Here is a 24,106-nt window from a genome sequence, read left to right on the forward strand (position 1 = left end):
GGCGGGCGGGATTCCATCACCGGAAGAAGTATGCCGGAAACCGGAAGCGCTATTACCGCCATCTTTACAGTGATACAGCAGTGCTGCTGTGGGGGAGAGCTGTAGTCATACAAGATGTATCTGTCAAGCTGCCTGCCTCCCGATCAGAAGCTGTACAAGGACATGGATTACCATTACGCCGGGCCTGTTGAGCAGCGATTCAACCCCTACACGTTCAACGGAGGGTAAGAATGCACCCGAGCAGAGAAGATCCCTCTCCCGGTACCAGGGGGCTTTCCTGCCGGGACCACTGATCGCGGCTTCCTTGTGCCAGAGCTGCCAGTGAGATTCTATATCGTGATGATGATTATCGTGGTATGATGATTCTGGCTAGTTTCAGGAGATGTTCTCTTATTAGTTGATGCCCTTTCACTTTCGTTTTCAGTGGGTGTCCTAATAATGTAGGAGAGTACGCCGTCCGTTTACACCGATCCAATTCTGCCGAGCTTTCATGTCCTATTCAGTGTGAGCTGTTTCAGAAGGATCTGCTTCCTCTAGACACCCGGGTACTCGCATGTTGTGTAGAAAGCTAGTGCCATCTGCACAGAGCTGTAACACTAAGGGCTTGTCCACACACAGTGGAATTGCTGCACAAAATTTCTGCAGCAAATCCGTTAAAAGTCCAAAGGCTTTCCGCTGCGGCAAAAACGAACCATTTCCTGCGGCAGAAAATATTGTGTAAATTGCTGTGTTTTTCCTGATGTTAGGCGATGTCTCCATCTCCTATGGAAAACGCAGCAATTCTGGCCACTTTCCGCAGCAAGAATTGACGTGCTGCGGTCTGAAAAATACGCACCGCAGGTCAATTTTGGCTCTGAAATTTTATGCCGCATGTAATGAGATTTGTCAAATCTCATCCACTTTTCTGCTACTGTGTTCTGCATTTTTTCCGTGCTGAAATTCCGTCTGGAAAAACCACAGCAATTCTAATGCGTACAGGCATCTCCTGTAGAAGCCGTAGGATATCACTATTTAATACGGGAGCCAGATGGAGGCATTGCATGCAGTAACTAAATTCATTGCCTCCCTCATTTTTCCAAATTTTTATATATTTTTTTCTCCTGGAAGTCCGGCACAAATAAAACGCACTACTAAGCTTTGTAGCGCCTAAAGTACAACTGGGCGTGTTTAAAGTTATGTCCAAGTGGGCGTGTATTGTGTGTGTGTGTACATCTGGGTGTTTTTACTACTTTTACTAGCTGGGCGTTCTGATGAGAAGTATCATCCACTGCTCTTCACAACGCACAGCTTCTGGCAGTGCAGACACACAGCGTGTTCTCGCGAGATCACGCTGTGACGTCACTTCCTGCCCCAGGTCCTGCATCGTGTCGGACGAGCGAGGACACATCGGCACCAGAGGCTACAGTTGATTCTGCAGCAGCATCGGCGTTTGCAGGTAAGTCGATGTAGCTACTTATCTGCAAACGCTGATGCTGCTGCAGAATCAACTGTAGCCTCTGGTGCCGATGTGGCTGACACGATGCAGGACCTGGGGCAGGAAGTGAGTGACGTCACAGCGTGATCTCTCGAGAACACGCTGTGTGTCTGCACTGCCAGAAGCTGGGTGTTAACGAACAGAAGTGGATGATGCTGATTCGTCAGCATCATACACTTCTATTCACAACGCCCAGCTAGTAAAATAAGTAAAAACGCCCCGATTTACGCACATAATACACGCCCACTTGGACTTTTACTTTAAACACGCCCAGTTGTACTTTTGCAAGCCTCATTGGCATAAATATAAAAATGGTCATAACTTGGCCAAAAATGCTCGTTTTAAAAAAAAAAAACAAAACGTTACTCTTATCTACATTGCAGCGCCGATCTGCTGTAATAGCAGATAGGGGTTGCAAAATCTGGTGACAGAGCCTCTTTAACCCCTTCCCGACATTTGCCGTACATGTACGTCATGGAAAGTACTGACTTCCCGCATCTTGCCGTACATGTACGCCAAATGTTTGGGACCGGCTCAGAAGCTGAGCCGGTCCCATCATCACCGGATCTCAGCTGTATCTTACAGCTGACATCCGGCTGTAACGGCGGGGACCGAAATTAGCTTCGATCCCCGCCATTAACCCCTTAAGTGCAGCGCTCAAACGCGATCGCTGCACTTAAGGTGTTTGCAGCTCATCGGAACCCCAGTAATGAAATTGCCGGGGTTCCGGTGGCTGCAATGGCAACCGGAGGCCTAATACTGGCCTCCCGGTCTGCCTAGCACCGAAGCCGGTCAAGATCCGCCCGGCGGCGGTGCCTGATCGGCTTCCGTAGCCGTCGGCAAGATGGCGCCGGGTCAGGAGCTGATCCGGCGTCATCAGCGGTGGAAGTCAGCTGTACTGTACAGCTGACATCCACCTGTAACGGCAGGAACCGGAGCTAGCTCCGATCCCTGCCATTAACCCCTTCGATGCAGCAATCGAAAGCGATTGCTGCATCGTAGCGGTTACTAGCAGATCGCCAGCCCTGACAGGCAATCGGGACTGGCGACTGCTGTTATGGCAACAGGAGACACAATGGTCTCCTGCTCTGCCATTACGGAAGCCGATTTAGGCCCCGCCGGGAGGCGAAGCCTAATCGGCTTGCTGTCAGTGAATGACTGACAGATCTAATACATTGCACTACATAGGTAGTGCAATGTATTAGAAAAAAAAATATCTGACCGTTGGAACTTCAAGTCCCCTAGTGGGACTTGAGAAAAAGTGTAAAAAAAGTGTAAAAAAAAGTGCACAAAATAAAAGTTTGAAAACAGTAAAAGTTTCAAGTAATCAAATAAAACACAATCCCCCTTTTACTCTTATCAAGTCCTTTATTATTGAAAAATAATAATAAACCATATGTATTTGGTATCGCCACGACCGTAACGACCGGAGGTATCAAAATATTATATTATTTATTGCACGCGGTGAACAGCGTAAAAAAAACCGTAAAAAACGTTACCAGGGTTTCTGTTTTTTGGTCACTTTGCCCTACAAATATTAGAATAAAAAGTGATCAAAAAGTCGCACGTATCCAAAAATGGTACCTATAAAAACTATAGCTCGTCCCGCAAAAAACAAGCCCTCATACAGCTCCGTCGACAAAAAAATTAAAAAGTTATGGTTCTCACAACTTGGCGACAGAAAAAATACATTCTTTTTACAAAAGTAATTTTATTGTGCAAAACGTTGTAAAACATAAAAAAGTGCTATAAATTAGGTATCGCCAGAATCGTACGGACCTGCAGAATAAAGTTAACATGTAATTTATAACGCATGGTGAACGCTGTATAAAAAAAAACCGAAAAAAGCTGTGCCAGAATTGCGTTTTTTTGTTTACCTGGCATCCCAAAAAATAGGATAAAAGGTGATCAAAAAGTCGCATGTACCCCAAAATGGTACCAATAATAACTACAGCTCGTCCCGCAACAAACCAGCCCTCATACCGCTACGTCTATGAAAAATAAAATTAGTTATGGCTCCAATAAGTCAGGAAATAAAAAAATATGCAGTTGTGCCCGAGGGGAACATTTCTTCTGTTTGAAGAGGCGATTTTTCAAGGACCTAAAATTAGGGAACCAGGAAAGGGAGGGCCCAAACATATCCGCTGGAAGCGACGGTGCCCGTATTATACCAGGCTAATACTTTCCCAGCAAAATTCCCCAAACTACAAAGGCGCGGAGTGTGGACCAAAAGGGGGATAAGAAATGACACCATTTATCAGTGCGACACCGGCCTGTGCAGAAAGGATTGCTTCACAGCGTAACACACATCTATGGATTATTTTATTGTTTTTTTTTACCCCGTTATTATACCACCTGACTATGCCCCTTATATACTCCGCCCGGCTTACATATGCCCTACATTATAAACGGAAACACCAGTAAGACTCCAAACAAAACTACTACCAAGCAAGATCCACGCTCCAAAAGCCAAATGGCATTTCCTCCCATCTGAACCCTACAGCGTGCCCAAACAGCAGTTTCCTTCCACATATATGGCATCGTCATACCCGGGAGAACCCTTTTAGCAATTTTTGGGGTGTGTGTCTCCAGTGGCATAAGCTGGGCATGACATATTTGCCACTGAAATGGCATATCTAGGGAAAAATATAAATTTTTAATTTGCACCATCCACAGCGCATTCATTTATGGAAAAGATCTGTGGGGTGAAAATGCCTTGAGGGGTGCAGTTTCCATAGTGGGGGTCACTTATCAGGGGTTTATTTTTATTATTTCACATCTGAGCCTCTGCAGTTGTGAACCAATACTTTGTAAATCGCCAAATTAGGCCTCAATTTTACATGGTACCCTTTCACTCCTGAGCCTGGTCGACTGTCCAGGCAAGAGATTAGGGCCACATGTAGGGTGTTTCTAAAACCAGGAAACCCAGCATAATAATTAGAGAGCTGTCTCGTTATGGTGGCTCAAGCTGGGCACCACATATTGTCCACATATCTGTGGAAAAAATCCCATTTTCACTCTGCAACATCGAGTTCACACTAATTTCTACAAAACACCTGCAGGGTTAACATGCTCACTACACCCGTAGGTAAAAGCATTGAGGGGTGTAGTTTCCAAAATGGGGTCACTTCTGGGGGGTTTCCACTGTTTTGGGCCCACAGGCGCCCAGAAACCAATCCAGAAACATCTGCACTCCAAATGGCGGTCCTTCCCTTCTGAGCCCTGCCGTGTGCCCAAACAGCAGTTTATGACCACATATGGGGTATTGCCGTACTCGGTAGAAATTGCTTTACAAATGTTGGGTTCTTTTTTTCCTTTATTTGTTGCGAAAATGAAAAAATTTGCGCTAAAGCTACGTCTTATTGAAGAAAAAGGATTGTTTTTATTTTCACTGCCCAATTCTAATAAATTCTATGAAACATCTGTAGAGTCAAAATGCTCGCTACGCCCCTAGATGAATTCCTCAAGAGGTGTAGTTTCCTAAATGGTGTCACTTTTTGGGCGTTTTCATTGTTTTTTCCCCTCAGGGGCTTTGCAAATGTGACATGGCCGCCGCAAACCATTCCTGCTCAATGTGATCTCCAAAAGCCAAATAGCGCTCTTTCCCTTCTAAGCCAAGCCGTGTCTCCAAACAGCTGTTTATTACCACATGTGGGGCATTGTTTTACTCGGGAGAAATTGGTTTACAAATTTTACGGTGCTTTTTCTCCTTCAGTCCTTGTGGAAATGAGTAAAAATAAGCTAAACCTACATTTTCTTTGAAAAAATTTTGATTTTTATTTTCAGGGCCTACTTCCAATAATTTCTGCAAAAAACCTGTGGGGTCAAAGAGCTCACTATACCCCTAGATAATTTCCTCAATGGGTGTATTCTCCAAAATGGGGTCACTTGTGGGGGGTTTCCACTGTTTTGTCTCCTCAGGGACTTCGTAAATGTGACCTGGCCTCCGAAAACCATTCCTGCTAAACTTGAGCTCCAAAAGCCAAATAGCGCTCTTTCCCTTCTCAGCCCTGCCGTGTCTCCAAACAACCGTTTATTACCACATGTGGGGCATTGTTTTACTCGGGAGAGATTGGTTTACAAATTTTACGGTGCTTTTTCTCCTTCAGTCCTTGTGGAAATGAGAAAAAATTAGCTAAACCTACATTTTCTTTGAAAAAATTTAGATTGTCATTTTCAGGGCCTATTTCCAATAATTTATGCAAAAAACCTGTTGGGTCAAAACGCTCACTATACCCCTAGATAATTTCCTCAATGGGCGTAGTTTCCGAAATGGGGTCACTTGTGGGGGGCTTTGTAAATGTGACATGGCCTCCACAAACCATTCCTGCTAAACTTGAGCTCCAAAAGCCAAATAGCGCTCTTTCCCTTCTCAGCCTCGCCGTGTCTCCAAACAACCGGTTATTACCACATGTGGGGTATTGTTTTACTCGGGAGAAATTGCTTTACAAATTTTACGGTGCTTTTTCTCCTTTAGTCTTTGTGAAAATGAGAAAAAAAATCGCTAAACCTACATTTTCTTTGAAGAAATGTTGATTTTAATTTTCACGGCCTACTTCTAATAATTTCTGTAAAAAAGCTGTGCGGTCAAAATGCTCACTGTACCCCTAGATAATTTCCTTGAGGTGTGTAGTTTCCCAGATGGGGTCACTTTTGGGGGATTTTGACTGTTTTGGCACCGCAAGAGCCCTTCAAACCTGACATGGTGCCTAAAATTTATTCTAACAAAAATAAGGCCCCAAAATCCACTAGGTGCTCCTTTGCTTCTGAGGCCGGTGCTTCATTCCAGTAGCACGCTACGGCCACATGTGGGATATTTCCTAAAACTGCAGAAACTGGGCAACAAATATTGAGTTGCATTTCTCTGGTAAAACCTTCTGTGTTATAAAAAAAATTGTACAAAAAATTTATTTCTGCAAAAAAATATGAAATTTGTAAAATTCACCTCTACATTGCTTTAATTCCTGTGACATGTGTAAAGGGTTAAGACATTTTCTAAATGCTGTTTTGAATACTTTGAGGGTGAAGTTTTTAAAATGGGGTGACTTTTTGGGGGTTTCTAATATATAAGGCCCTCAAAGCCACTTCACAACTGAACTGGCCCCTGTAAAAATGGCCTTTTGAAATTTTCTTGAAAATGTGAGAAATTGCTGCTAAAGTTCTAAGCCTTGTGAGGTCATAGAAAAATAAAAGGATGTTCAAAAAACGATGCCAATCTAAAGTAGACATATGGGTGATGTTAATTAGAAACAATTTTGGGTGGTATAACTGCCTGTCTTACAAGCAGATACATTTAAATTGAGAAAAATGCTAATTTTTGCAATTTTTCGCTAAATTTTGGTGTTTTTCACAATTAAATACTGAACATATCGAGCAAATTTTGCCAGTAACATAAAGTCCAATGTGTCACGAGAAAACAATCTCAGAATCGCTTGGATAGGTGAAAGCATTCCGGAGTTATTACCACATAAAGTGACACATGTCAGATTTGAAAAATGAGGCTCGGTCAGGAAGGTCGAAAGTGGCTAAAGAGGGAAGGGGTTAAGTGGAAACATTTTAACAGATTTGAGGTGGATTTGTGCATTCCCTTTGGGAGTTTCGCAGGCTTTACCCATTGCATTGAAATAGGTCAAATTCAGCATGAAAATCCCCAGTCAATACAACTTACCTAGCTATTTCTTTTTGATGACCTTGTGGAAATAATACGTAAAGTTTGTTTACCACTATTTTTATAATTATTTATTTTTTTGACACAAGGCTCTGACCGTGCCCGTAATTATACAGTATTGGAGCACAGTCCGTAAAATATTTTTCCGGCAAGTTTCTATGGCACAGACGCCTTCCTGTAAATATACGGCCATAGAAACTAATGGGCCCGTAATTACACGTTCAACAAAGCGGGCCCATTACGGGCGATTTTATGGTCATGTGCATGGGGCATAAGTTGGTTTGAACATGAGGCCATGTGGATCCCGTTGACCTAATACTGCCCTTGTGTCCATTGTGGTGATCATTTATGATGGACAGATAAACACTGCTTGAGTTGTTTTCCTGTCTAATGCAAACAGCGTCCAGTCAACCCATGACATGATTCTTTTCCTCCATTCATCCCATTGATTTTACAGCAAAAAAAACCTCTTCTTTTCCTTCCTAGGACTGTGCTGGCTCTTGCAGGAGAAGACTTTGCCCTCGTTGCATCAGATACCAGACTCAGTGAAGGGTATTCAATCCATAGCAGGGACACCCCAAAGTGCTACAAACTGTAAGTTCCATTTCAAGCAGCTGTTCATTTTATCTGCAAAGGAAAAATACAGGGGTTGCACACTTTAAGGCCCCATGCACACGACCGCAAAAAACCTCCGTTTCCCTTTCATTGAACACTGACACCTTTCCGTAGCACTACGGAAGGGTGTCAGTGCCGTGGAAATGTTCCGGGAATTATGGAACATGTCCGTTCTTTCGCATTTTGCGGGCCGTGCTCCCATACTTTTGCGGCTGTCAGTCAGCGGCCGGCCGTGCCCGCAATCGCGGGCCGTGATTGCGGGCACGGTCGTGTGCATGGGGCCTAAAGGGAATGTGACACTAGAAAAATTTTTTTTTTTTTTTAGTTAAACATTGTTCTAATTTTTTTCACGAGTCAGGAAATATTATAAATTAGATTCTAATTTATAATATTTCCCAGCACTGGTCACTAGATGGAGCAATTCCCAAAATTGCAGCATTGCATGTGGTAAAGCAACCACATTGCTTTATGCTGCAAAATTTGAGAAAACTCACTCGCTCTAGTGAGCTCTCAGAATCCCCCCCTCCTTTATCCTGGCTAGTGAGAAACGAGGGGATTGAACGGTCAAACCTCCTACACTGTGTGTCGCCATTTTTTGAGCTAACACACAGTGTAGTAGGTTAACATACAGTAGTAAACACACAGTAAAACACTTACATACACAGAAATAACTTACCTGCTTTTGCCGCCGCCGCTCCCTCCGGTCCGTCTGCTCCGTCTGCTACCGCCGCTCCAAGTGCACAAGTCCGGAAGCTGCGACCGGAAGTAGTAATCTTACTGTCCGGCCGCGACTTCCGGTCTACAGGAAAATGGCGCCGGACGGCGCACAGTTCAACTTGGACTGTGTGGGAGCGGCGCATGCGCCGTTCCCACACAGACGGCGTACACCATAGTGGATGGAACGGGCCCCGTTCGCATTCACTATGGGACTGTAGCTGCCGTATTCCATGTCTGTATGTGTCGTTAATCGACACATACAGAAATGGAAAAAAAAATGGCAGCCCCCATAGGGAAGAAAAAGTTCAAAAATAAAAAAAAGTAAAACACAAATATAAATGTTTTTAATAAAACACTAAAATCAAACTGATGTAAAAAATTTTTTTTTTCGTGACACTGTTTCTTTAAGCCCCCATGCACACAGACTTGCTTTTGCGACCGCAATTCCCCTGAAAATTCACGGGAGAATTACGGCCCCATTAATTTCTATGGGCCATGCACACGGCTGTGGTTTCCATGGTCCGTGCATGGCCCAGGAGCCCGAACCGCAGAATGAATGGGACATGTCTTATTACGGCCGTGTTCTGCGGTCCAGGCTCATAGAAAATAATGGATGCGGCCAGCGGACTCGAACATCACAGCCGTGCACATGGCTACGGTCATATGCACGAGACCCTATTATTATCATTATTTAAAAAAATAAATTGGGCTTCTTTTTTTTTTTTTTTTCCTTCCACAAAGTGGAAAGTATTAAACAATAAATTGTCATGTGTTCCTATGTTGGCCACCAGAGGGAGCACTTCCAAGAATTACAGCAAGGTGAATCAGGCAGAAGAAACCTGACTTACAGCTGCTGCAAATGTCGGCGAGAGATTCTCTCCCCCCCCCTCCCTATTTTTCGCTACAAGCCAGGAAAAGGTGTCTTCAAATTGCTAAGCATTGTCCAGCTCCCATTTTTGAAGAGATTGTACAAATGGTAGTTGGCTGAAGCTAAAGCACAAACTAAAAGGCTAAGGGCTTGTCCACACACAATGGAATTGCTGCAGAAAATTTCTGCAGCAATTGCGTTGAAAATAGCAGACATTCCGCTGCGGCAAAAACGCTCCATTTCCTGCAGTTTTTACGGAAGGAAATGGTTTGTGTTTTGCTGCATTTTACTCAATGCTGGGAGATGGTGACATCTCTGAAAAACACAGCAATTCTGGCCACATTCCGCAGCAGGAATTGACATGCTGCGGTACGCGAAAAATACGCATTACAGGTAAATTTCTGCTCTGAATTTTTATGCAGCGTGTGGATGAGATTTGTTGAATCTCACCCATTTTGCTGCTACTGCATTCTGCTGTGTTTTTTCTGACAAAAATTCTGTCCGGTTTTCGCCGTGCGGCCGAAAACCGCATTGAAAAAATTGCCCTTAAAATGCATGCATTTTTCAATGTGCTTTTCGGCAATGTGGGAAAAACGTGGCAAAAGCCGTGGGTGTATACACTCTTAGGCCCAGTTCACACAGCTTTTTGTCTACGGTTTTCAGTGCGTTTTTTGCCTGAGGACAATAAATCTATTGTAAGGACTGCAAACAAAAAAAACGCTTGGAAAAGAGCGCCACAGGTTTTTTCTGTCTCCCGTTAATTTCAATAGGAGGTCAGAGGCGGAAGCTGCGCCAAGAAAGGACACTGCTTTTTTTTCCCCGCGAGTGGCCTAATCCGCCCAGGAAGAAGACTGCTCTGCATCACATTGAAATCAATGCAGGGCAATTTCGGGGTTTTATGGCGCTGATTGCGACGTGGTTTCCGCATTAAAAATCTGTGTAGACAGGGAGTTATGTCGGTTTTTTAATACTTTATTACCACCTTAGTAATCGCATTTGTCTGTTTGACGACGTCCATTACTAAGGTGGGGCTCAGTGGTAGCCAGTAAAAAGGCTAGCACTAACCCCTCCCCCCATTATTACCCCAGTACCCACCGCCACCAGGGGTATCGGGAAGAGCCAAGTATAATCCGGCATCCGACCATCTGTAGCGATGGTTGGGCAACGGAGCGGCCGCAGGCTGGAATTATGAGGCTGGGAGGGGCCAAAAACAGTGTCCCTTCCCACCCTGGTCATGCTAGCCTGCTGCTGCTGTGTTGTATCTGGCTGCTTATGAAAATGGGGGGGGGGGGGGGGGGCCTGTCATTTTCGTCAGTTATTAATTAAGAAACTACGTGGGGTGCCCCCCGTTTTTAATAACCAGCCAGATACAATGAAGCAGCAGCAGCCTAGCATTACCAGGGTGGGAAGGGCCACTGTGTTTTGGCCTTTCCCAGCCTAATAACACCAGCCTGTGGTCGTCCCAGTGCCTGACCATCACTACAGATTTTCGGGTACTGGATTCTACCCGGCTCTTCCCTGCACCCCTGGTGGTGGTGGGTATCGGGTAATAATGGGGGTTAGTGCTAGCCTTTTTACTGGGTAATACTAAGCCCCGCCTTAGCAATGGATGCTGTCAAATAGACAACTGCCATTAATAAGGCGCTAATAACGTATTAAAATAGAGACCTAAGAAAATATTTTTTATTGAAATAAAAACTCCACCACACAACCCTCTTCCACCATTTTATTTATTTAAAAGAAGAAAAAAAAATGTAGATCATTGCAGTAGTCCAATAGGTCCAGCAGAACCTGCAAAACAAAAAAGATAAAAAGTTCGTAATATGAAAAATAGAAATACTTATACTCACTTACCGCAGACATCTGTCTTTCCCCTGCGCTGCAAAAAAATCTAGAGGTCAATGAACTGGGATGGAGACTAGAGAAATATTAATAGTTATTAATAATTCTGGAGCCTCACGGAGCTCCCCCACACATGCAGCCACTCAAAAAAAAACAAAAAACACACATACCCTGCCAGCCTAGAACTATACTATAAACGTAGATAGATATTTGGAAAAAAGTGTTTTATGATTTCTATTCTCCCTCTCCTGACAGCCTTCTGGGAGGGGGAGAAGTTACAGCAAGTCAGCGGGGGGCTCGTGAAAGGGGGGGGGGGGCGCAGCTAGCTCCCCCGCCACAAACATGGCAGCTCCCAGTTAAGTAAAAAGGTTTAACTAAAAAATTGATTTATTTTTTGACGAAAAATAAATACAACATTGTATTGCATAAAAAACACAAATCAATAATAGTAAAATAAATAATCATGACACCATTCCATTAAAGACATTTTGGATATAATCTTCGAACGCCTTGAGGGGTTTTCTTGGTATGGAAAGACTTCAGCCTTTTTCCTGACCTATGTTGTAGCTGTGGTTTTGTTTTTTACAATCCCATGCTTGTATATATGCGTCTATCATCCAGACCCTGTGGGAACACTGTATCCTACTTATTGTTCTTTCCAGTGTCTTTACTTCTGCTCCCTCATCCGTTCTGCACGAAAATGTTACTGCTAAGGCCATGTTCTCCTTTGCATTGGAGGTTCCAATCGTAGTCTGTCATAGATTTCATCAAATTTCCAGGTAAAAATAGTGCTGACTCCAGTGCTAATTTTCCAGTTAAAATGACGACTACCTCGGCAGATGAGAACATACGTAGCCTTAGCAGTAAAATGATCGTGCAGGAGGGAGTAGAGCGTTGGAGAGACACTGTGGCACAGAACCGTAAGTAGGGTACAGTGTTCACAGAGTCTGGATGATAAACACATATAGATCTGCGGAACCCGACGGATCCCTGGTTAAGTTATTGGGGCTCGTCGGGCACCGCTGGTGTCAATCTTGCGACGGAAGCCACGATCTGCCTATCAAGTGTGTGCATAGACCACGCTAAGCCTGAACAGAGTCTTTATACTCTGGTCTATTTATTAGCACCTACGTAATACTTTGTAAGTTGCCCATACTCGTGCATTGTGCTGTACGTTGAGAGATCTGACTTGATCTCTGATCTACGTTATCTGCTATGTATAGATTTTTGCCTGCATACGTCGAACAACCCTTGGCTCAGTCCCAGCATAGAATAGCCATCGACCAGCTGAGGCATTGCCTTCAGTCCCTGTTTTTTGACTTCTGGTCCACTCATTGAAAGCTTCCAAGAACTTCTGCTCTCAAACATTACAATGTGTATCCGTATTTACTCTCAGGGAAGCTTCACAATCATCGCACATTCAGAGTTAATGTTATGTCTCGTACTAAATACTCTGGTAGTTGCTGAATGATTTCACCTTCTTTTACCTCCCAGTGATGTGTCGTCAGCAGTGTCTGTGTAATAAATACTTTCCTTTTTTTTTTCCTGGCTGCCACAGGACAGATAAAACAGTCATCGGCTGCAGTGGATTTCATGGGGACTGCCTCACACTGACTAAAATAATTGAAGCTAGGTTAAAGGTAAATTACTCGCTTTGTCTTCCGCTTTTATAAATATTAGAGCAGATATATCTAATTATTTACTAGTTTTCTGGCATAAATACATTGAAAAATAGGACATCCGGGCCAAACACTATTTTTATGATGATACCGCACCATTTTTTCAGACAAGCAAATGTGTCTGTAAAAGTGGCGTTGGTTTTAGGCCCCATGCACACGAACGTAAAAACGCCCGTAATTACGGCCCCATAGACTTCTATTGGCCACGGTTACCTCCCCGTATGCTTACGGGAAGTTGCCCGTGCCATTGAAAATTATAGAACATGTCCTATTTCAGGCCGTAATTACGGCACGTGCAGGTCCATAGAAGTCTATGGGACTCCCGTAATTTCGGGTGACTACGTGTGTGCACCCGTAATTACGGGAGTGTTGCTAGGCGACGTCGGTGTATAGTCACTGTCCAGGGTGCTGAAAGAGCTAAACGATCGGCAGTAACTCCTTCAGCACCAGGGACAGTGGCTACCGATCACAATATAGATAAAGCTGTAAAAAAAAAAAAAAGGCGTTTATACTTACCCAGAACTCTCTGCTTCTTCCTCCAGTCCGGCCTCCTAGGATGACGTTACAGCCCATGTGACCGCTGCAGCCAATCACAGGTCAATCACATGCTGCAGCGGTTACATGGACTGCGCGTCATCCAGGGAGGTCGGACTGGATGTCAAGAGAGTGACGCGTCACCAAGACAACGGCCGGGTAAGTATGAATTACTTTTACTACGTAAAGGGCTGCCCCTTCTCTCTATCCTGCACTGATAGAGAGAAGGGGCTGCCGATTACTGCAGTGTAATTTTGCAGCGAAAACGTGCCCATAAATACGGGTGGAATACGGGTGACACCGGACCCGTATTTACGGGCACGGGTCCGTAAATACTGGTGCAATATTGGTCGAATACGTGTGACATAGGACCCGTATTTACAGGTGGACAAAAATATGGTCGTGTGCATGGGGCCTTAGCCTATGCCAGTATCAAACGCACGCTGTGCGGGGGAGAGATTGGTGCAGTTGTATTAACCCCTTAAGGACACAGCCTATTTTTGCAAATCTGACATGTATCACTTTATGTGGTAATAACTCCAGAATGCTTTTGCCTATCCAAGCGATTCTGAGATTGTTTTCTCGTGACATATTGTACTTTATGATACTGAGAAAATTTCGTCGTTAAATTCAATATTTATTTGTAAAAAACACCAAAATGTAGAGAAAATTTGCAAAAATCTGCATTTTTCTAAATTGTAATGTATCTGCTTGTAAAACAGATAGTAATACCACACAAAATATTTACTAGTTAACATTTCCCATATGTCTACTTTATGTTTGCATCGTTTTTTGAACGTGCTTTTATTTTTCTAGGACGTTACGAGGCTTAGAACTTTAGCAGCAATTTCTCATATTTTCAAGAAAATTTCAAAAGGCGATTTTTTTTCAGGGACCAGTTCAGTTGTGAAGTGGCTTTGAGGGCCTTATATATTAGAAACCCCCTATAAAACACCCCATTTTAAAAACTGCACCCCTCAAAGTATTCAAAACCACATTCAGAAATTATTTTAACCCTTTAGGCGTTTCACAGGAAATAAAGCAAAGTAGAAGTGAAATGTACAAATTTCAATTTTTTTTTTACTAAATTCATTTGTAATACATTTTTTTTGTAACACAGAAGGTTTTACCAGAGAAATGCAACTCAATATTTATTGCCCAGATTCTGCAATTTTTAGAAATATCCCACATGTGGCCCTAGTGTGATAATGGACTGAAACACCGGCCTCCGAAGCAAAGGAGCACCTGGTGGATTTTGGGGACTCTATTTTATTCGAATATATTTTAGGCACCATGTCAGGTTTGAAGAGGTCTTGTGGTGCCAAAACAGTGGAAATCCCCCAAAAGTGACCCCATTTTGGAAACTACACCCCTCAAGGAATTTTTCAAGAGGAATAGTCAGCATTTTTAGCCCACAGGTTTTTTGCTAAATTTATTGGAACTGGTCTGTGAAAATGGAAATCTACTTTTTTTTCTGAAAAAACATACGATGTTTTAGTTTTTATAAAGGAGAAAAAGCACCCCAACATTTGTAAAGCAATGTCTCCCGATTACGGCAATACCCCATATGTGGTAATAAACTGTTGTTTGGACCCACAGCAGGGCTCAGAAGGGAACGAGGGCCATTTGGATTTTGGAGCGCAGATTTTGCTGGAATGGTTTTCGGTGCCATGTCGTGTTTGCAAAGCCCTGGAGGGACCATAACAGTGGAAACTCCCCAAAAGTGACCCCATTTTGGAAACTACACCCCTCAAGGAATTTTTCTAGGGGTATAGTGTACATTTTGACCCTACACGGTTTTTGCTGAATTTATGGGAATTATGCCGTAAAATTGAAAATCTAATTTTTTTCTAATAAAATGTAGTTTTAGCTCAGATTTTTTAATTTTTAAACAGATAAAGGAGAAAAAACACCCCAATATTTGTAAAGCAAACTCTTCTGAGCACAGCAATACCCCATGTGTGGTAATAAACTGCTGTTTGGACACATGGCGGAAGTTAGAAAGGACGGAGCGCCATTTGACTTTTGGAGCTCAAGTTTTGCTGGAATGGTTTGCGGCCCCATGTCACATTTGCAAAGCCACTGAGGGGCCAAAATAGTGCAAAAGTGACCCCATTTGGGAAACTATACCCCTCGTGGAATTTATCTAGCGGTATAGTGAGCATTTTGACCCCAGTTTTTTTGCTGAATTATTGGGATTATGCAGTGAAAATGAAAAATCTACATTCTTTCCACTAAAATGTTGAATTGTTTTAATTTTCACAAGGAATAAAGGAGAAAAAGCGCCCCAACAATTGTAAAGCAATTTCTCCCGAGTACGGCAATACCCCATATGTGGTTATAAACTGCTGCTTGGATACACCGCAGGGCTCAGAATGGTAGGAGTGCTACTTGGCATGTAGATTTTGGTTGATTGTTTTTTGGGCGCCATGTCGCATTTGCAGAGCCCCTGAGGTACCCGTACAGTAGAAACCCCTGAGAAGTGACTCAATTTTGGAAACTTTACCCCTCAGGGTAATCATCTAGGGGTGTACTGAGCATTTTGATCCCACAGGTGTTTCATAGATTGTATTAGAATGAGGCAGTAAAAATGAAAAATTATTTTTTTCCCCAAAAATATTTAGTTACCCAATTTCTCCCGAGTACGGCAATACCCCATGTGTGGCCCTAAACTGCTGTTTGGGCACATGGCAGAGCTCAAAATTGAAGGAGTGCCATGTGGCTTTTAGAGCACAGATTTTGCTGGACTGGTGTAGGGGCGCCATGTCGCATTTGCAGAGCTCCCTTAGGTACCAGAGTAGAGTGTAAAACCATGAGAAGCGACCCCATTTTGTAAACTACACCCCTCAAGGCATTTATCATTTGCCTGGACATATGACAGAGCTTAGGAGTGACAGGCGCATGTGAGACCTATTTTGGTGATTTTCGCAGCATTAGCCCACAACGGCAGGGCTCGGAGGTGAAATAGTAAAACAAACCCCCAAGTAGTGACCCCCATTTTGGAAACTGCACCCCTCAAGGCATTTTGACCACACAGGTTTTTTTTTTCTATTAGAAATGAATGCTCAGTGGATGGTGCAAAGTGAAAATTGCAAATTTCCACAGGTATGTGCCATTTTAGGGCACAATATTTTGTGCCCAGTTCGTGCCACTGAAGACAAATACCTCAAACTGTTAAGCGGGTTCTCCCGGGTATGGCGATGCCATATATGTGGACGTACACTGCTGCTTGGGCACGCTGCAGGGCGGACCATTTGGCTTTTGGAGCGTGGATTTTGCTCGCTAGTTGTTTTGTTTGGGGTTTTGCTGGTATTTCGGTTATGATGTGGGGGAATATGTAAGCTGTGCGGGGAACATCAGGGGTATAATAAGAGAGTATAATAATGGGGTAAATAAATAATTATCCACAGATATGTGGCCGGTGTCGCACTATTAAATGGCGCCCGATCTTATCCGCTTTTGGACACTTTGCACATTTTGCGTCGTCATATTCTAAGAGCCAAAACGTCTTTATTTTTTCTCCACCAGAGCCGTGTGAGGGCTTATTTGTTGCGGGACAATCTGTAGATTTCATTGGTACCATTTTGGGGTATATGCGATTTTTTGATCACTTTGTATTTCATTTTTTTGGCAAGCCAGGTGACCAAAAACCTGCAATTCTGATGTTTTGTATTATTTATGTTTTTTACGGCGTTCGCCATGCGCTATGAATGACAATTTTACTTTATTCTGCTGGTCGGTACGATTACGGTTATACCATATGTATATAGTTTTTCTTATGCTTTGAAGCGTCTGCACGATAAAATCACTTTTTTGTTTCAAATTTATTTTTGGTGTCACCAGATTCTGAGAGCCATAACTTTTTTTATTTTTCCGTCAAAAAAGCGGTGGGAGAGCTTGTTTTTTGCGGGACGGGCTGCGTTTTTTAATGGTATAATTTTGGGGTACATGCAAGTTTTAGATCCCTTTTTTTATTCTGTTTTGCGAGAGGTAGTGACTAACAAACAGCGATTCTGGATTAGTTTTTTATTAAAAATTTTTACGGTGTTCACGGTAGGGGTAAAATAGCGTGATATTTTTATAGTTTGGGTCGTTACGGATGTGGGGATACCACATATGTGTACTTTTTTTTATGTTTTTTGGTTTTTCCTATAATAAAAGACTTCTTATAGGAAAAAAGGCTGTTAGTGTTTTTTAACATGAAACTTTATTTTTTTTAACTTTTTTACAAAATTTTTATTAACTTGTTTTAACTTTTTTTTTTTTTGTCCCACTAGGGAACTTGAAGGCATGAAGCCCTGATCGCTATTCTAATACACTGCACTACCTACATAGTGCAGTGTATTAGAGCTGTCAGCTATTCACTGACAGCAAGCCTATTAGGCTTCGCCTCCCGGCGGGGCCTAATAGGCTTCCGTACTAGGAAGCGATTGTTAGGCTATGGTTGCCATAGCAACCATCGGAACACTCGCGGGTGCGATGGTTGTTATTAGCAACCATAGGGAACGATCTAATCACTTAGATGCAGCGATAGCTGCATCTAAGGGGTTAATCGGCCGGATCGGAGCCTTGCTCCGGTCCTGGCCGTTAGGGCACGATGTCAGCTGTGACAAACAGCTGACACCCGCGCCCGTGGCAACCATCGTGGTTGCCGACAGGCTACAAGCCACTTCGATGCATCGATCACGTTGATCGATGCATCGAAGGGGTTAATCGGCCGGATCGGAGCCTAGCTCCGGTCCTGGCCGTTGCAGAGGGGCGTCGGACAGTGATTTCCCGGCGGTGATAACGCTGGCTCAGCTTCTGAGCCAGCGTCATCACATACACACGTCATAGAGCTGTGATTGGTCAGTCTGCTTTGACTGACCAATCACAGCGATCGACGGCAGGGGACCGCTGTGAATGGTCCCCTGCCGTCTTACTATGCCGGTCAACTGTCATAAACAGTTGACGTCACAGTTCTGTCACCTTGTCCATTGACAGGGTGACAGTTTTTAGCCAGGACGCATCGGTACGTCCCTGTGCCTCAAAGCACTTCAATGCAGGACGTACCGGTACGTCCTGGTGCGCTAAGGGGTTAAAGGGGTTCTCTCGCCACAGACAATGCTCTTCTTCATATGGGAGCCGCCGCAGTGATTGGCTAATCAGACACCCACAGCAAACAGCTACTTTTGCTAGTGAAGCCGCAAGAAGCCAGACATTTCCACTCCAGCAGCCGTCATGTGATGCTGGAGTCTCCAAAAGCCACTGCCACTGGCTCTCCGCTCTGGCTTATAGAGGGAGATCCCAAGCAGCGGAACTCCCTCTGAGGAATCTATATGCCCAAACAGGCCTTGTGAACAAGGGTTGTCTTCATGAGATGGCCCCTTTAATTCTTCTCTCCCGTTGTATGTGTCACCTTGTTCCATCCATGTTAGTTCTTCCAACACAGTCCGCTTAAGTAGACCCTAGTATGAGTACTCTGCTGGAGTTGTTGACTTGTATTGAAATTAATGATTAAAAGGGCATTTCTATCTAATGAAGTAATGGCATATCGCTAGGATATTCCATCACTTTATGCTCAGTATGGGTCCTTTGGGATTCCCACCGATCCAGAAAATGAAGGGGATTTAAAGCTGTGTCCCCTTAAATAGGGTTTTGCAACTTTTCCCTGCCCAGCTGGGTGGCCAGGAGCACCGCTGTGCAGGAAAACTTAGAAGGGCATGCAGCTCTAAAGCATTGTTGTGGTCCCTTTATTGTCAGGTTCGGTGTGGTTTCCACCAATCATAAAGCAATGGCAAATCCTAGAAATATTTCATCACATTATAAGATTGGAATAATCCTTTAAAACCCTTTCTTATTCACACCATGAAGTTTTTGGATAAATAACTACACGCATTAGTTATCTTACTTTATACATTTAAATAATCGTGACCTGTTCCCCTGTATGTAAAAGAACACAAAGCTTAATGTATCAAGGACGTTGAATTGACCGGAAGAGATGTAATGTAACACATTGTAATCTGCATTATTTTCTTTTCTTTTTTCAGATGTACAAGCACTCAAACAACAAGATCATGACAAGTGGCGCTATAGCTGCAATGCTTTCCACAATACTCTACTCAAGGCGCTTCTTTCCTTACTATGTGTACAATATTATTGGAGGCCTCGATGAAGAGGGTACGTTTTGTTGTTTTTTTCTAACTAATCAGTTCAGTCTTTTGGCCAAATTCTATCTTTCTTCAGACCTTTTGTACGTAAAACTGGATCGTCTTCGTGTACAAAAAATTATTTGGTCTGCTCACCATGCACCTGATTTTTCAGACGCCACGCTTGAAATTCTATCGGTGCTCCGGACAGGACTCCGTGTCAGTAACGGACAAAACCATGGGATAAATAGAAAGGATAACTTCCAGCACTTAATCTGGTGAAATAAATATTTTGGCTTTTATTTTTGATCAAGGCCCCATGCAGGAGCCTGTTCAGCAGATTGATGACGGTCCATCACCGTTTGTGCTGGGCTTCCTGTAGACAATAAATAGTATTTTACGCTACAGGTTTATTATAGCGTGTGGCATGAGGCCGGATTTCAGCAAGAAGGCAGCTAATACAATAGTAGAAGTTTTGCACAAGTAGGCCATTAACCCCTTAAGGGCACGGCCAATTTTGGCCTTGAGGACAGAGCAATTTTTTTTACATTTCCCTCTTTGCATCCCGACGCTCATAACGCTTTTATTTTTTGTACGACGTAGTTGTATGAGACTTTGTCTTTTGCAGGACCAGTTGTACTTTATGTAGGTACCATTTTTTGGTACAAATACATTATCGTTTAATTTCTATACATTTTTATTTTGGCGAATATGCAGAAAAAAAGCAGTTGCGCAGCAGTTTTAATATTTTTTTTTTTTTTACACCGTACACCGATCATCATAAATGTCATACATTTGTTGTACAGGTTGTTATACCAAATATGTCTATTTCATGTTTTGGAACTTATATTTGAAAAAGTTTATGTATTATAAAAAAATGTGTGTTTCTGTATTTTTTTTTACTTTATTTATCATTAATTTTTTTTTTTTTTACATTCAATGAACTTTTTTTTTTTTTTTTTTTTTAATCCCATAAAGGGATTTATCATTTAGATTTTTATTTTGTAACTAATGTACTGGCATAGATCTATATGTACTGATTGTACACAGGCAGTTGTTAGGGCATACCTCAGTATGCCCTAACAGGAAATATGTTCAGACAGCCCTGGAGTCCTTCAATAGACCCTGGGCTGTCTGGCCATATGAGTTGTGGGCTTTGATCGCGTCAGTTATTTTCCGTGACTCGATCAATGTGCAGTCCCCCCTCTTTGAACGCCGCGATCAGCTTTCATCGCGCTGTTCAAAGGGTTAACAGCGGAGAGCTGTTTCTCACCTCTCCGCTGTCAGAGCGGGGCTGTGGCTGTGTATTACAGCCGTTGTTCCGCTCTCGATCGCGCGCACAGACGCGCGCAGGGACGGCTGTCACACAGGACGAGTATGCTCGTCCTAATGCGCGAAGTGCTCGCCGCTCAGGATAAGCATACTCGTCCTGTGTCGGCAACCAGTTAATCTTGTATAAAGATGGTGCTTCTGTTTTAAGTTCAGGACTTTAACATTACAGTTTTCCTCTTAGGTAAAGGAGCCGTGTACAGCTTTGATCCAGTAGGGTCCTACCAGAGAGATTCATACAAAGCTGGTGGTTCTGCAAGTGCGATGCTCCAGCCCCTTCTAGATAACCAGGTATTCTTTCTAGTTATGTTGTATTATTCTGATTTGTGGTAGCCGAACAGAAATGTCTCTAGTAAATTTCCCAAGTCTTTAAAACTTCCCATTCACATTGGCCAATTATTGTTCCATTGTTGTTTTCATGCACTCCTAACCATAGTTGACCAGTGTGAGAGAAGCCGAATGATACAAATGTTTTGTGACCCTATAAAAATCTTCTCGATCAGCTGCACAAACGTTAAGCGCTGTTAGTAGCGACATTTACAATAGGCGTTGCTGCCTAGTGTGGGCTCTTCCGAGAATGCAAAAATATCATTCCTCATCTGGCTCTGAGGGTCATACAGGTGGAAATATCCATCCGATTCTCAGTCATGATTTTTCATTGGTGGCGTGTACGGTTAGTGGTGTTGGTTCAAGTATCTTCTTCAATTAATGATTATGTCAGGATAACGCGGAAATAGTTGTTTTTTTTTTATTATTAACCCCTTCCCGTCGTAAACAACTTTTGATTTTAATTTTCGGTTTTTCCTCCCCACCTTCCAAAAGTCATAACTTTGAAATTTTTCTGTCAATATTGTACTATCTGGGCCTGAGTTTTGCGGGACAAGTTGCAGTTTTTCGTGGCACCATTTATTTTGCCATAGAATGTACTAGGAAATGTGAAAAATTATTTGTGGGGTAGAAAATGAAAAAAACAGCGATTCCTCCATTGTTTTTTGCGCTTCGTTTTTACGGAATTCACTGTGCAATTAAAACAACATGTTAACTTTATTCTGCAGGTCAATACGATTACAGCGATACCAAATATATATAGTTTTTTCTATATTTTACTACTTTTACAAGTAAAAAACTTAAGTGTAACAAATTTTATTTATTTTGTGTCGCCAAATTCTGAGAGCCGCAACTTTTTTAATTTTCCGTCGATTAAGTGGTATGAGGGCTTATTTTTTGCGGGATAAACAGTCATTTTTAATGATACCATTTTTGGGTACATTTGAGGTTTTGATCACTTGTTCCATTTTCTTGTGGTAGATGAGGTGACCAAATAATAGAGATTCTGGCGTTTTACACTTTTTTTTTTTTTTACGGCGTTTACCGTTAGGGTTAAATAATGATCTAGTGTAATAGTTCAGACTATTACAGATGTGGTGATACCAATTATGTTTGTTTTGTTTTTTTACAGTGCTCAAGGGGGGGTTGAACTTTTTAATAGCACAAAGATGGCAGACCTGGGGGCCTTCATTAGGCCCCCAGGCTGCCATAGGAAGCATTGCAACCCCACGATTGCATTGCGGGCGTGATGAGCTTCTAGAGGGGGGGTACACCCCCTCTTTCTGACTATTTAAATACAGTGGTCACTATTGACCGATGCATTTAACGAGTTAAACGGGCGAGATCGCGCTTGTTAGGGTATGTGCACACGACCTCTTTTCAGACGTAATGGAGGCGTTTTACGCCTCGAATTACGCCTGAAAAGACGGCTCCAATACGTTGGCAAACATCTGCCCTCTGCTTGCAATGGGAATTACGATGTTCTGTGCAGACGAGCTGTCATTTTACGTGTCGCTGTCAAAAGATGGCGCGTAAAATTATGGCCGCTTCAAAGAAGTGCAGGACACTTCTTGGGACGTAATTGGAGTTGTTTTTCATTGACTCCCCCACCCTATCCGGCTATGACGTATGGATACGTCAAATGTCGGGAAGGGGTTAAAATGAGTACTTTATTTAGAGAACATAAAAACAATAAGATGAAAGTGAAAAGGTATGGGTACTATTTCAAAAACAAATAAAAATGTAGAAATAGCTTATAGCAGGGGTGGGCAGCTAAATGCCTTTTGGGAACCACAAAGACCAGGATCACACACGGTTCTGATGGGCCAAAGCCAGAAGTGGATCTAAAAGAAAGAAAAGATTAATGCAGCTCCTTCATTTTGTGTCCAGTCCTGTGTTTAGCTTAAAAAAAAAAAAAAACTGAGCCTAAAACTGCGTGTGATCCTGGCCTAATAGCTGAAAAAGCTAATTGATGTATTCTCCAAACCAACCTCTCCCCTTATTATCCCGGCCACAATACCAACACATCCTTAGATGTGACCGCAAGGCAATCTTCTACCCAATGCCTGTAGTGTTCACTGCAGACTGTCCATAAAGATATGTTGGCCAAATATAAATGGCAGTTTACTAAACATTACACACAAAATTGATCATACCACTATGCCTGCCACACAGAATAGCCTGTAATATTGTGCCAGTCACATAACCATGCACACAAATGAGTTATTACTACAGCAGTGTCCGATAAATGTGCCAACCGTACCAACATGTCAGTTACAGTGGCCCTTTTACTTGGTCTTATAAGAACATACTAAAATAAACCTACCAAATGGATTACGGGGGCTTGTTCCTTACCAGAATCCAATATTCTCTATGTATTGGTGTCCACATATTCACCAAGCGTTGTGTTTTTTTGTGAAAGTTTTTAGACAAAGTAAATCTACTGTTCTTTTTTTTTTTTTTTTATTTGCGTGCAAGGGTTATATAAGGGAGATGCTGTGGAGGATGTAATAGATTTTATGACTGTATACTGCAAATAATGCTATGCTTCTATTTTTAGATTGGATACAAGAACATGCAGAATGTGGAGCAGCTTCCACTGACCCTGGAGAAGGCTCTACAACTTGTGAAAGATGTTTTTATTTCTGCAGCAGAAAGAGACGTATACACGGGAGATGCCCTGAAAATCAGCATTGTCACCAAGGATGGCATAAGAGAGGAGTCTGTTTCTCTGAGAAAAGATTAATTCCAGTCAGATAACCTGTTTACCTATGTAACCTTTTTTTCTTTATAAATAAAATATGGACTTTGGGAAAATATTATTATCTTGTATCATTCATAATAACCTCTATATAGTTCTCTTGGCATCTAATTTAGTTGATGTCACCTGTATACACCTGTAATTGTATTTATATAGGTCACAGA

At 42.7% G+C, this 24,106-nt stretch overlaps 1 protein-coding gene across 1 annotated transcript; it reads left to right on the forward strand.

Annotated features, from left to right (window-relative positions):
- Positions 1–36: 36 nt before the first annotated feature.
- On the forward strand, positions 37–24,000 carry PSMB1 (proteasome 20S subunit beta 1). The gene is made up of 6 exons (XM_075862592.1): positions 37–224; positions 7,629–7,736; positions 12,743–12,824; positions 19,427–19,556; positions 21,039–21,145; positions 23,742–24,000. Exons 1-6 carry the CDS (start codon positions 115–117, stop codon positions 23,925–23,927), a joined length of 723 nt encoding a protein of 240 aa, XP_075718707.1. The 5' UTR covers positions 37–114; the 3' UTR covers positions 23,928–24,000.
- Positions 24,001–24,106: the final 106 nt, after the last annotated feature.

This window comes from Rhinoderma darwinii, chromosome 4 (assembly GCF_050947455.1).
Source record: "Rhinoderma darwinii isolate aRhiDar2 chromosome 4, aRhiDar2.hap1, whole genome shotgun sequence".
In the NCBI taxonomy this organism is placed as follows: domain Eukaryota; kingdom Metazoa; phylum Chordata; class Amphibia; order Anura; family Rhinodermatidae; genus Rhinoderma; species Rhinoderma darwinii.

Excerpts from the sequence above, each read along its gene's own strand:
- PSMB1 (XM_075862592.1), top strand. The coding sequence starts at position 115 with ATGTATCTGTCAAGCTGCCTGCCTCCCGATCAGAAGCTGTACAAGGAC. Across the intron at positions 7,737-12,742 it reads ACCCCAAAGTGCTACAAACT|GACAGATAAAACAGTCATCG; the intron begins GTAAGTTCCATT and ends TGGCTGCCACAG. Across the intron at positions 12,825-19,426 it reads TAATTGAAGCTAGGTTAAAG|ATGTACAAGCACTCAAACAA; the intron begins GTAAATTACTCG and ends TTCTTTTTTCAG.